Raw genomic sequence first — 14757 nt, forward strand, 5'->3', positions numbered from 1 at the left:
GCTATTCAAATATCATAAAGAACAATGGATCAATTGCACATTTGAATTTCCAAGAACGTTACTATAAATCCCACTGAAACATACCCCAGTAAACATTGTTTGTGAAGCTTGCGGCGTGTAGTAGAAATTAGTGCCTTCGAAAACACTTATAGGTAATTTGAGTAAATCTTGTAGATAAGCCTCAAATTTCGAGAAAATTAATGCACCTGAGGGGTCGGACAAGAGAGTGAAGTGATCTGAAAAAGAAAGTGAATAACTTTAAATTTGATGCCAAACAGTAACATTTATAGTAATCGGTTGAAATTTTTGGTGTAACGATTAATAATAGTAGAAATTGCAGGTTTTATGGAAGAAATATTCGCGAAAAGACGATAGCAGCACGTCTCTAATAATTAACTATCGTCTGATATTTACTGTTTTGTCATCATACGATTCATAGGAGATTAAAACATAATATGGTAATAATCTATCCTGATATTGTTAATCGTTTGATAAACAGCAATGAAACATAGTTTTGAAGGCCTAAAATTTTAAAGGGTAGAGAGGACTGTAATAATAATAACAAACAATATGACAAATAGCAGAGACGACCACCACATAACGTCAATTGGTTTTGTGCTTCAAAATCTTATGGAGTCATATATTAGTCCAACCTTCATAACCATGATAATATATATACTACATTCAAATTTGAAGGTACTGGAAAACTAGTAAATTCGAAAAATACCAACTAAATATTTTGCTACATTCTAAAAGACTTCAAAAATTTAATCCACTTGCAGCACACTATGGTTTCGGATTATGTTAACTGATAATGATAAGCAAATATAAATTTACTATTGAAGTTATCCCTTTATGCATTATCTAAACGATCTTCATCAGAAGCACACCTAGGGTTACTGGCGATCCCAAGCCTGTGTAAAGGCAGAGGACATTGCGTCAACAACCCCATCGCGTGGAAAGCAATCCTGCGAAAAAATCCTAGTTAGGAAAAACAATTTTAACCAATTAAACTGCTCTCAAAACAACAAAGTAATTATGTAGAAAAGTTACGATACTGATAATTCTTCTAACTGAACGCTAGATTCGGTTTCCTAATCTCTTCAAATAACCCTCAGACTAAATCTACACTGCAACCTGAACACGAGAGAAAAGGCGCGAATTATGGGAGAAACGCTTTAATCCAAGATTCGTTTATGTACAGAAAATCTAGGGTAATTATGGCATTTTAGATGACCTTGGGGTCCCGAAAAATTCTGGAACGCTACTAAACATAGTAGCAGTATAGGTAATCATCCAATCACGACGTGGCATGTGACTTTCCACTTTCTAGATGTTTTTGGTGAAACTTCTATTGGATGCCGATTCGATAAGATGTTCCTCAGTGTTTTCAGAGCCCCTCTTGGCTTTTTCCGAGTTTTCTGGATCTTCCCACAGACACCTCGAAGAGAAAGCCGAGATTCTTCGAAAGTCATAAAGCCGATACCTCTCCGGACAACCAGAGCAGGTATTTACAAACAGCTATATATGCAAGATACTTCATATCCGTTAGTCAGAAACCGTCAACAACAGTCTACTGTGGCAGCGAAAAGTCAGATTCCGTCTGAACAGGAAATTAGAAAAAAAGCTGAAGGTGTATGAATCAAACTTTGCGGAAATCATCAAACTCTCTCACAAAGAAAGCTCTATCACGGAATTCTAAACGCACAAGGGAAAGAGGCAAACCAAAGTACACAGTACACCGGGAATCGGAGTTAGACGTCAAAAGAGTTAACAGCAACAAATGAGAAGGAGGGCCCAGAAGAGATTTGGTTGTAGAATCCTGGGAGTCACCCTATGCCTCAAGATGGTTGACAGATATGAGTAAGTCATGAGAAAAACCAAGTGGATTTTTACATATAACTTTCATCGTTTTAACACATATGCATAATGAATAAATGTACTCAAAAATGGATAGACACACGAGGCAATGAAAATGACCTATCCAAAAAGAAGTGTTCAGTTACTTATATATAAGCAATAAATGTCCACCAGACCTGTGTTTTATCTGTGATTGAATTAGCAAACTACTGCTTTTACTGCAAATGTAATAAGCATTACCGTGTGATGATTTTTTAAAGTAGAAAGACAAAATGATTTAACTGGGTAAAAATTGTTCATTTTCTAAACTATCTCAAAATTCACTGATAAAAAATATCTTAAATATCCTAATGAGTAGAACAATAAAATTTTCTGACGTTTCGTGACTCAATGGAAGCTATTTCTTCAGAGAATAAATAAACAAATTAAATTAACCCACGTGTACATAGTACGAAGGGACAAAACAAAAATAAATGGTACAATCAATCAAAAAACAAGTTCGATTAGGTCAATGTCACGTCACGCTGATCAAGGTGATTTATGAGAGACATGACTCTGTATTTGTGTGTGTTGATGGGTGAGAAATGTAACATTTGTGATGTGGCAGGATAGAGTTGAATTTGTATGTGTGAGTTGTGAATAGGATCATACATGGTAGCTCGGATTTTGATCGAAAACCCAGCCCCGCTAACTGCAGGGAGGTCCAGATAGGGGAAAGTGTATTCCACAAGCAGCCAAAAGCACAAGCAATCACAAGCGCACAACTCAAGCGCATATGTACAGCATAAAAATGTCCTTGGGAAACGTCAAAAAATAGTATATTAAAGAGGCAACCAACCAATAACATTTAGGGTTCTTGGAAGTGGGAAATACAATCTGAAGGTAAGAGTGGGCGCCTTTGGCGAGGAAACGAGGAATTCAAATTTCCGAAATAAAATTACAAAAATACGTCGGCTACAAAGTGAGTTCTAAGAATCTAGCGTCCCCAACACAAGTTGATGCCAAAAACATCAAAGTAATATGAACAGGCTTTCCGAACTACGAAGAAAACCGAGTAGCTGAAACTTTCCGTATATTACTAAACCCTACTACTTCTTATTTTCCATAGATTTTTTTCAAATTATCACTTTATAGCTATTGAATTTTTATTTAGTTGTCCATAACTGGCTTTCATATATATATATATGACCAGAATGTTACTGATACATAATATAAAAGCACATTTTTCAGATAACCTTCGTGTTCTCAATACTGTCAAAATTTATGAAAGAGACTGAGTGTTTTGAATAATTATTCAGTGCAAAAAATTTATCGTGAAATCTTATTAAAAAAATTCAAAAATGTATTCAAAAGAACTAACATCGAAATTTATCAGCTGGTCTTGCATTAGTTAACGTTGATAAGGTGATTTTTAGTCCAGTTACGCTAAGTCGGCCAGTTGCACATAAGTCCAAAGCATATCCAAGCCAACCAAGTAGGATTTCTGCTGCAATAATTACTGCAGGTCGATTGATTGCATTAGTTGATGTAGTCTCATCAGTTGTGGTAGTCACATTCATATTCGTTGTAGGTATATGTGAATAAATACGTGATAGCAAACGGAATGTACTTCCATAATCTAAACTTGCTTGAGGATCATTCAATTGGTGTAAACCGAATTCTCTGAATGTCTCTACAACGCGCCATAAATCCATTATGTTAACTGTTATAATATGAAATGATAAAGAAAAGTATGTATAAAATGACTGGTTATTTCTTGCAAATATGATAAATCGCCGAAAAATTCCAATCATATTAAAACACAGATATGTGAACAGAACTTACTGATTTCGATAAATGCTCTTCAGGTTCTACAATTATTTATTCAAATTATTAATCCAGCTGGTGGCTAGGTTTATGGCAACGTACATGTGAATTTACTACTGTTTGTAATATAAATTAACATTAAAGATGGGTGATGACTAGCAGTAGAATCCTGTACGCACATTTCGTCCTGTTTGCGACTCACCAGTCGGATAAACCTGCATCCCACAGTTGATGTTCGTTCCGAGACTCCAACCCATTACAGTATTGTTCGCTCCAAACGCCATCAAGTTATACACTTAGCTACTGAATTCAGACAGTCACTAGCTTGTGCAGTCAGTTGAAGTTCTTATTCATTTTTGTATGGTTTGTTGGAATGTGCCTATTAATGTTTAGGACTGCAGTTGATCAGTCTCTTATTGGCATGTGTGCATCTTGTGCGGATTGCCTCGATGTTGCCTTTAGTCACAAGAATTATAAGCAGAGATGGACTTGTTCGAGTCCTGGACTGAACATCAACTCTGGGGTGGAGGTGCACCAGGCTGATGAGTCCCAAGCAGGAAGAAACGCGAGTCCTGGGTTTCATTGCTAGCCACTACTTTTGTTTGCTTACAGTAATAGTTTTTAGATTCAAAACCTACTCCACCTACCTTGATATTTGTGATCTGGAAATGTCTCTGACACTCATGTACATACAGTATGACTTAAAAGTAAATAGGAAAACCTGTATCTAGTAGATGAGTTACAAATACATGAGTCAACAATGAACATTATGCGAAAACAATAATAGACAGAGTAATGCTAAAGACAGCTTTTAATCACAAACTTTTTACAGATGCAAGTCGCCTTGTAAAATTATTAAGTTAGCGACGGATTATGATGTGGATGAAGTAAGATGGTTAACATGCTTTTGTACTAAAGTTCAGATGGAAATTTTCACTGTATTAAAATATTTTTGTTACAATAATCAAAAGTACTAGAAGGGTAAAATGAAATGAGGTGATATGAGAAACATTGCGTAATCCAGTATGATCGTTCGGTTATATCATGTCTATTTTTTGTTCAGATGTCCCCAATTAACTAATACTTTAGTAAGATCGTTAATGTTGGGATGACTTGAATAAGTTTATATGCGTGAAATGAAATTGTGAGACAAATGACCGGAATAAATATGGTTAACATGATGAGAGAGATAATAATGTAATTGCAGATCAGAAATCCCGTAATGTGTAAGAATTAGGTACAAATTAGTAAATAGGGGTGGATGCTGAAAAAATGACTCAAAGCATTTGCTACTGTACTAATAATAATGATAACAATGGTAATAATAATAATGTGCGTGTTGTTAAGAAGTGTTTTACTTTGAATTCATGTCTTCTTAGAGATCTAAGGAAAGAAGTGTTTAACAAATGAGTTAGATGAATGTCATTTACTGGTTTATGCGATTTATTTACGATAGGATAATTAATGTTGTTTGCTTACTTTCAAAATGGAATCTAACCAGTGAAATGCAAATTTTTATGAACAACAGAAAAGCAGGTTATATATTTAAGTAGTTATTAAGTAAGCTGAAAGCTTCTGTTAGATACAGATGGTCACTAAACATGATGGTATTCATGTAAATAAACATATCTTTATAATTTATGCAAATCTGGTTCGAAAAATATCTGTATTATTCGTCGATAAAATGTTTTTGCCACTTAACATTATAGGTTCGGTTTCAGTTATCAAATCTGGTAGTGTTTATCGAAAGATAAATGTCAAAGAGAATAAAATACTTTGGTTACTATCTGTCATTACCGAATGATATCAACAGACTAACTATTCGGTGATAATTGTGGAAGATGAAGACTTTATGACCACTTACGAAGCATAAATCAAGCGACATGAACAGTTCGTAAACTTATATAACAGGAAGGACGTCAGATGCTGACCAAGAACGAGTTCATAATTTCTCTACTGAAGATTCCAAAATATCGAAGTTTTAATGACACCTTAAAGTGATATTCATAGGTAACCAAAGTGTTAGTTTCTGGATGTACATTGATTTTACAGAGACATAAATTAGTACTTAATACAAAGGCTAAATCACAACATTGTTGTTCTGCAATGTATTTGGTGCTACTTTTACGCTGTTTTTATGAATATTAAATGAACATCTGTCGTTTATTGTATCCGAGTTGTCCTCACATTTCAACGGCTCAAGGCTACGCTGCCGTAATCAGTCTAGTTCTTCTGGAACTAAAAGGTAGTTTAAAAAGTGAGATCTACATTATTAAAAATCATTTCCCTTATTTCGTTGATGCTCTTCGTTCTACAAAGATAGTTTAAACCCACCAAAATACTTTCATCTAACAAAACGGGCAAGGCATTTCATTTATCTAAAAAACAAAATTAGCTTCTTAGTCTAAAATTTATAGACACACATATATTGCATTAAGCAAAACAAATTGAAAACATGTACAATATTTCTTGGCAGGACGTCGAATTTCGATGTACGATATACATAAATTCTTTAGTTTGTCTGTAACCAACGGCTACGATACTTAGAATGAGTAACGCTCTGTAAACATTCAGTTTATTACCTAATGCATTTAGAGAGTAAAAACTATCTACCAGTTAAAAGAAATATTTCGTAACACTTGCAGCGATGGTAAATTATATTATCGTGCCGAATTGAACAAATTTTTAGAATCTTTTGACTCCTTAAAATATTCGATTTTATAGGTTATTTTTAGTTAGTCAATACCACAAAGTAAAATAAATTATTAACGGATTTCGAATCTTATCCCCTTCCTTAATAGAAATGGCGTTTAAATAGGAATTAATACATTATACCATTTGAAAGGAAATGGATCAACAAAAACTACCGGAATTAAACCAGAAAAGACGATTTTCGCTAATTTGTGAAAACGTCCCTTTACTTCAAAAAGTTCCAAAATTACGGATAAGAGCATTGGTTTATAATCACTTGGCTATTAATTAACAATGTATGAAACGTACATAGAGAACTTAACATTATACTAAAAAAACTGGGAAAAAAACACTAAAAGCATAAAGATGATATAATTTATACCAAGGCCAGTGTAGTTCCCCAACGTGTTTTTTTCTTTTTTAATTGCTAATAGTGGTTAACTGAATTACTGCAACTTTTAAACAATGGATAAGCATAAAAAATTAACGACCAGCTATTTTGAGTTTTGTTACCCTAGAAAGATTGAATAAATTGTATGAGGGTAAAACGTTTCAAAATAAGAGTTGCATTAGAACTAATATCAAGGATCATTAAACTTAAAAGAAGGTGATTACATTGATAAAGTCGATATTACAAAAATTGTTTTATAAATAAGGAAAATTAGTAGTTTGCTTGGCTGTTTGTGATGAAATCACAGTAGTTGTATGTCAATTGGATCAACAAGAGTCTAAATAGTTAAACGTTTTCACTTTAAATTTTTATTTCATTTCTAGATTCATATCATAAGTTCGACTAGAATTGAACTTTCATTTGTCCCAATTGTTTCGTGATTACGTTAGAAAGACGTATCAGAAGACAATTATCAGTCTTATATAATGAAGATTTATGTATTTCTTAATCTTTAAAGTGTTTTGTTTAATACTGAATAAGTTCATTTAAAAAGTCAGTCTTTTAGTATGAAAACGTTTTCAGACTATCGTTCATTCCTAGTTTTAAGAAAAAATTATATCATCTTCTTTCCATCAAAATTCTATCTGTTCACTCCATAGATAAGTAAGGCGACTGCTAACCTAGTAAGAGCTGTCCCCCTACATTCCATATGAAAGTAGTCATTGTAATAAATTTAACTGTATAAAACAATCTATCATCCTACGTACCAAAGTTTATAGCCTAAACGATTCTAACATCTTTAACTTTAGATTTATGAATCAATCTCATCAACTAAAGACATTCAGAATAAAAGGAATATTAAAACTATTTCTAATTACAAATAATTTAGAGCCTAACTTGACAACCATTACAATAAAATACCCACTTGAAGATAGGATTACCTAAAGTAACAGTGACAAAGATTACTGTGAATGACATTCGAAAGCATAATACAAGTGTTACTCAATATATATTCCAGATAACTATAAATTTCTGTTAACACCGATGACAACAACAAACGAAGATAAATGAGCTGAAAATAATTTGTAGTGAAAAATGAATTATAAATCTGAAATACCATTTTATAGATTATACCATTTTACTATAAATCAAATTAAATGCACAAATTCACATATAATAAATAATTCATGATACAATCGTAATTTCGCAAGTATTTCAATACACCTAAAACATACTATGCTACATGTTGCTTGTGAAGTTAGTTAAGCTTTAAGACATAAGGTATGTTTGTTTAATTTTCGCATTAGTGAAATTCTTTAACATTAGGCTAAGTCTAAGAGGCTCTAGGAAAATAGAAACTAAAACTGTTTAGTCTACTTGGAAGTATTAAAACTTGAAAATCTTGCCATAGCTTACTTTCTCTCACCGTATGTTAACTAAAATATCCTGCATTAAGAAATATACTTAAAAAGTGCGGAGCTTTGCAGTAACGATAAACATCAATCAAGTGCTCTAATGTTTTCAAACATTAAAGTATAATCAATTTCCCGTAGATGAGTGACTAGTTACTTGGTTGGTTCATCCGAGTATATGATGAACAATCAGCTTAGTCAATAAAATGACAACACAAACTTTTATTTGTTTACTGATTTTCATATTATGCTTGCTATAACATGTTACACTCACATAATCTATAAAATTATCTGATTTCATCAAAAAATGCTAATCAAATTAAATATAGTCAATGAAATTTTTATCACATCAGATGCACTTGTACATACACCTGTTACCTTAACACAGTTTTCACATCAAATGTCTCACACGCACTACAGTAAACCTTAATTTCAACATTGTTAACAAGATTGGATGACTTTTTTTAGTGTATTTATAGTCGATATTTTTGATGTTTGATTATATTTTCTTGAAAAAGCTAGGACCGGGCTGCCGAACAAACTGTTGGATTTACTTAGAGTTCAATCGGTGGGAGTTTTACAAACATGATTCAGTCCTTAATGACTAACATTAACTCTGCGCCCAACTACTGTGAAAATATTCTTTCAAATTTAGACAGAAGTTCTTATAAAGAACTTCAGAACTTTGAAGGTATCAAAAGTCAATCCCACCAGTTGAAGAAAATAGCATTTAAGCAACACTATAAAACTGTGTGTTGAAGATGTATATTGAAAAAGCAATTTTTGATAATCGTATACTAAAGTGATATTTTGATAAAAACTTCATCAAGTAACTTTTCTCGACCTGACTAAATACACCCGACTTCTTTGGAGAGGCTTTCTCGATATTATAAACAACTTGTGTTTCAGACAGCATACTCTACTGACTTTATGAATAAAGTCAATATAATTAGTTAACCCTGATATTCCCTTGAGCGGAATGTATTTTTACATTATAAGATTCTCTTAAGTAGGCCTACATTAAGTTTATTGTCTTTCTTGAATATCCTTAATAATGTAATTCGTTGGGGAATATGTGTTGGTAATTTAGGATCACAATAGCATTTTGTCATACGATTCAACATTGCCGAAAAACATTAACCATACAGGCTAAACAGATCAATAAAACGTCTTTAATGTTAGGAATATTTAGTTACGTTCAGCTTAAAGGGCACATTATAGAGCAGATGAATCCTCAGTTGATGCAAACAGATATATTGATTTAAAAAGTAAGTTGTGATGGTGGTCAAAGTTTGTCTAATTTTTTGTATAAGTGCTAATAAAAAATCTGATTACACCGAGTGTAGTATATATTTGTCAACAATATGTACAATTCTTATTCAACAGTCATTTTATAAATTATCTTAGCAAAAGACATAGGCTAAGTTGTATGATACTTTTCAGGTTTGTACGTTCACTTAAATTAACGAAGTTTTGAAATCAAATTTCTAACCGGTTTCAGTAGATAAATTAATTTAGTGCACTATTCGTTGTTTTTTTCAACATTTTCTATTTTTATATAAGGAGCAATTGCGTAAGCAGTGAAAAGAGTAGTTTCCATCGGTCATCATCTACCACAAATTTTTATTTAGTGATAACATTTACCACTGATGCTTGTCACATGATAAAAAACCCCAAGATATTCTGCAAATGTCACCTTCCACTGACAGATAAAAGTAGACACCTTTTGGTCAAACCCATACACAGGGGTATAATCTTTGAGTTAGCTATTGAATAAGCATTTACCATCCATAGGATTGAAAAAAACAGCAATCACTGACTGTTGAGAAATGATCATTGTGTATACCTACTGTTTTATTACAGATCCATAACTATTTATCTCATGAAGAAATGCATTTTTCATGGATATTTAAAACTTCTTAAACAAATATAGTGTTTGAAATTACTACATAATACATTTGAATGATAATTGGTTGTACAGGAGAAATCGATTTTTGTTTCTTTATCAAATCGACATGTAGTACATACTTTAGATTCGATTGTACGAAAAACTTACGTTCCTTATAAGTTACTTGATGTTCATCACATTCTAGACTAGGATTAACAGTAATTTTGGGATTTAAAAAATGTTCAAGTTTAGCATATCAAACGTATATAGGTGAAGTGTAAGCTATACAAAATATATGTTATTAAATCGAAAATGAAACTCAGACGAAATATAGAAGTCTCTTCAAACTTTTTATCAGACAAGCAAGTCTTTTAGTCTGTTACAGGATTCCAAATGGATAAACCAATTACTTCTGTTTAGCATTCAGTGTCATTTTCTTCACCTAAAGTTTATTATCAACATTTATAGTATGGGAAATAGTATTCCAATCATTTTGAAATATTTTTCCTGAGTTTCAGATGGGTCTAATTGGCTTCTAGTGATCAGTGCGTGGTCAGAATTATTTTATAGGTTCTCAAAATGGTGACGTAAAAGCTTAGATTACAGCTAAATGGATACAAGTATGTTCACCCAGGATTTAAATAAACCTGTGGCGGGACAATAATTTATGGACGATCTTTGAACGAATCTTAAGTGACCTTGAGAAATATTGGCCAATCAGAAAACAGTGCAGGGTAAAAACACATTATTCGAAACCAAAGAGTTAAAGTGGATACACTTCTTACATGGTTCAAAAACTTCTCAAGGTTAGAAAGAGGTTCAGAGGTTCGAAAATCGTAATACATACGGTAGAGGAAATCCTCCAAATGGCTCCGTAATAATCGGCCTCTGGAGCCATGATAAGGTCGCAAAAACTCTTTCAGCCTCGACCACATAGTTTCAATATTGTTTGTGTGCACTGCGGTTGTTGGGTTCACAAAATACCGCTTGTGAATAACGAGATGATGCGCATAACCAAGTCTATTTAGGTAACTGTACGCTCTCCAATCATCCGTATATATTGTAGTAGCCAGCTTCAGCCGGTGTTACTGGTGCTATTATTATCCAGTTCAAGACAATTGTCATAATTTGCCTTATTCTCAATCTCGATCGAGCCAAAAATCCTATTCCAGAAGACCTTATCCTCCAGCACATATACATTGCAACACAACGTCATCACGGTAGTCTGCACACGGTTCACAAGTAATTTGATTACCACAATCACAAATAAAGGAACTTCTTAGTAGTCCTATTTGTTGTAGTCACTCAAATATCACATTTTCATTAAAATCCGCTGTGGACCGATCGTACGTGAGCATCAGCCACTGAAATTGGCGTCGTGACCTTGAAAACCTCTCAAACGCCTCTGATTGACTCGTCCATAAATTATAGTCTCGCCAAATCTGTTAGGAATGAATTACCTTAGTCATCAAGCACAGACACTTGATTTGATACTGAATGGTTAAGACAACCAGGATGAAGAGCTGAATCTATGATTGATCTTTGTTGTCGTTTGTCATTAAGGCAAGTTTCAAAACCCACGGAAGTGAAGAAAAAGACAAGGGTATCATGGTGATCAGTTCAAGGCATTCAGAAGCAAGGGTAGTGCACTTCGGTATCAAAGCACTTCTTTAGGTAGTCATACTGCAAGCTTGTTCGATCACCAGTAACAACTAGATAATTTGATTCTGATTACTTTGCTGTGAACTATCGGTCTATTTTAATAGTTTATAATGCTTACCAGTGGTTTCAAAGATTATGAAACAGATAAAGACTCACGCACTTAGTTGGTTCGGAATATCACAGTTGCGAAGTTACAACATTTTGCTCATAATCAGACAGAAATCACTACTAAGTAGACGAACAACCTGATACAAAACAGAACAAAATATCATACAACATATTACTGTGGCCAGTTGTGAAATATATATATGCTAATTAAGAAACACTGTAAGATCAAAGACAGAGAAACACTTAGAGTAACGTTATTTGTCATATCGCTCTGTCTTCAAGATACCATAAATGCGATATATCAGTGGCGTTGGCGAAGATAAAATTTAACTTATAAACAGCTTATTTTTCTAAAGAAAGAACTATAAAACAAGTATTTGACACAGAGCTGCTTACGCAATAGATATGGACTAGTGAAACTTGTGATTGCTCTATTTTCTTCCTGCTGTTTAGTCACGTGGTAAATAATAGTTCTTACTGAGAATCCCATCTCAAATTTAAATGTTTATGAATCTTCAGAATCTAAATACACTTGGGTGTCATTTCGATTTGTTGATTAAGGTTGATATATTTTCATTCAGCATTCCATACCCACTTATTTAATTTTATCATGGAGCGTATTTCCATATCTGATATGTAGAATCTACATGTTTACGTAGCTTTCTTCTTTATTCTGAACTATATAAGTAATCTTATGTTCATCTACTTTTCAAACTATTCTAGTTTTCAAAGTCACTAATAGATTCACTCATTAATCGAGAGTTATTGAAACATGTTTCTTCATACAATGTTACAACTACTCTCTTCCTAGAAGTCATTAGTATTATTATGATCCATAGAGGTATAGTTCCCTTAATTCTAGTCCTTACGTTTAGTTTTTTAGCGAAATCAGTTCAAAGTTGAAATCAGTGTTCTCAACTTAATATGTTTGCCACTTTACTTACAGTCATAATTTTCCGTAACATAGGTCTAATTTCCCTGTATCACCTAGCTTTAGATAATTTGCAACACGAATATGATTTTCGAAAATACTGAAAACACGTTTAAGCATAAAAATTATTGGACAGACCGAGGTTTACTGATAATATTGATTGAGACAAGCAAATATAAGACACACAATCTTATCTATATGCATTTCACTGGCTATGAGCATGGGAAATTCCAATCAGAAGGACAAAAAAAGAGTGTTGAACTGACACTTAGGCCATAGACATAAACAATACTAGCAATGAAAATGTAGCAAGCGAGAATTCGTCTTTCTCATCAGCCACCACCTCTCATATAGGTATGTGTGTTCTATATTTCTATTAGACCACTTACTACTCAGGTTTTATCTATCCTTGCCAAAAGAGAAAAACTATTTGATTTGCTCTCTTAAATAAAAAGAAATATTGTGATGAAAAGAAATTTTTCCTACAAAGGTAAGTTAGGGGTTAAAGATTCAAAAGTTAGTTATTTTGAAATCGATAATTATGTCAACTTTTTATAACTTCTGGAAATTTTAGCCACATCGAACTTCAAATTATTTGTATACCGATGAACAAAATGATTAACTGTACAATCGGCATAAATAAATTTTATTTAATGGAACTTCGATTATTAGAAAAACTGTTTGCTACTTCTTTTCTCAGTACACACAATATTCTGTAAATCAAGAATGGATTCTAGCCAATAGGCAAAATGACATTTTCTCTGAAGTAGGTGTTAGGTAATAACACTGAAAATAAATCAATTGAGAAAATTTGGAAGTATATGAAAGTTGGAAAAAAAATACTGCGAACAATATTAAGTGTGTCCCTTTTAGCCTAAAACAACAACTTTGTAAAGTCTAAGACTGACCATATGGTTGATAAGACCCAAAAATATTAGGAAAACTTCAATAACCAGTGGGATAAAAATGCTTCCATCTGATAAGCACTGGGGAATTACGACACTGATTTATAGATTCTACTCAAGGGGTTTTAACTTAGTGTGTAAAAAGTGATACATTTATTTTATATTCAGCTGGCAGAAGGTTTCATCGTTCTGCAAACATGAAAATAAGATTCGATGGATTGTGGCTAGCAGTGGAATTCAGGATCAGAGTTTTGTTTTATTAAGTACTCGTCAGACAGATGTACCTGCAACCCAGTATTGTTGTTTGTCACTGAGAAGTAGATGATGTGTTTCTGATTACTTTGCTGTGAACGGCCGGTTTATTTCAATAATTTATTATGTTTATCAGTAGTTTCAAAGACTATGAAGCGGATAAAGACTCACGCAACTAATTGGTTTGGAATATCACAGTTGTGTAGTTTCAACATTTTACTGCTGGATTTCATTGCTAACTACAGACCAGCTATTCTACATAACGTGACAAAATAGTAATTTATGTAGGATGCTCATACTCCAATAAAGGCTAGTCGAAATGCAGTCAACAATATAAATAACAAAATAATCTAAACCCTTTTGTACTAATGATATGGAAGCAAAATTATGTTCCCGTTAGGATCTAACTTCTCGCGCATTTCTAGTAAACAGACTGAGTGATTGATTCTACGTAGTTTTTGAATTTTGTTTGCTCAATCGTAAATTGATATGTAGAATCCTGAGTAAACTTTAGGTCTGTTTCATAATTGATAAAAGCCTCGATTCGTAAGGTTATCAGTTAATACAAAGACCCAGGATCTTATGTTAACATTTCTCAAAAGTAACTGAACAAATTCGAAATGAGTGGTCAGTAATGGTTACAGGATGTAAACATGGAAAATAAGTGTCACAATCATTGAACGACTGGATTATTCAGTAATATATGAGCAATTGTTTGAAGACACCATAGCATACTGGCATTGACTGAAAACAAACTATCGGTAAGTTAGAAAGATAACAATAAAAACAAATAAACTGAACCGTAACTAATTTGAATTATAGTCATTCACATCAGAAGTAATTTAGGTTAA

The 14757-nt window shown here is 33.0% G+C and overlaps 1 protein-coding gene across 1 annotated transcript in view; it reads right to left on the bottom strand.

Annotated features, from left to right (window-relative positions):
* The window catches only part of Smp_210860 (putative dystrobrevin), a gene marked incomplete at both ends in the record, with an annotated part of 46786 nt that overhangs the window by 20358 nt on the left and 11671 nt on the right, over positions 1 to 14757 (bottom strand). The window contains 2 exons of the mRNA XM_018789211.1: positions 85 to 236; positions 3221 to 3562. Of these exons, the coding sequence (XP_018654677.1) occupies positions 85 to 236; positions 3221 to 3562 (494 nt within the window). The remainder of the gene's footprint in view (positions 1 to 84; positions 237 to 3220; positions 3563 to 14757) is intronic.

Source organism: Schistosoma mansoni, chromosome W (genome assembly GCF_000237925.1).
Source record: "Schistosoma mansoni strain Puerto Rico chromosome W, complete genome".
Lineage (NCBI taxonomy): Eukaryota > Metazoa > Platyhelminthes > Trematoda > Strigeidida > Schistosomatidae > Schistosoma > Schistosoma mansoni.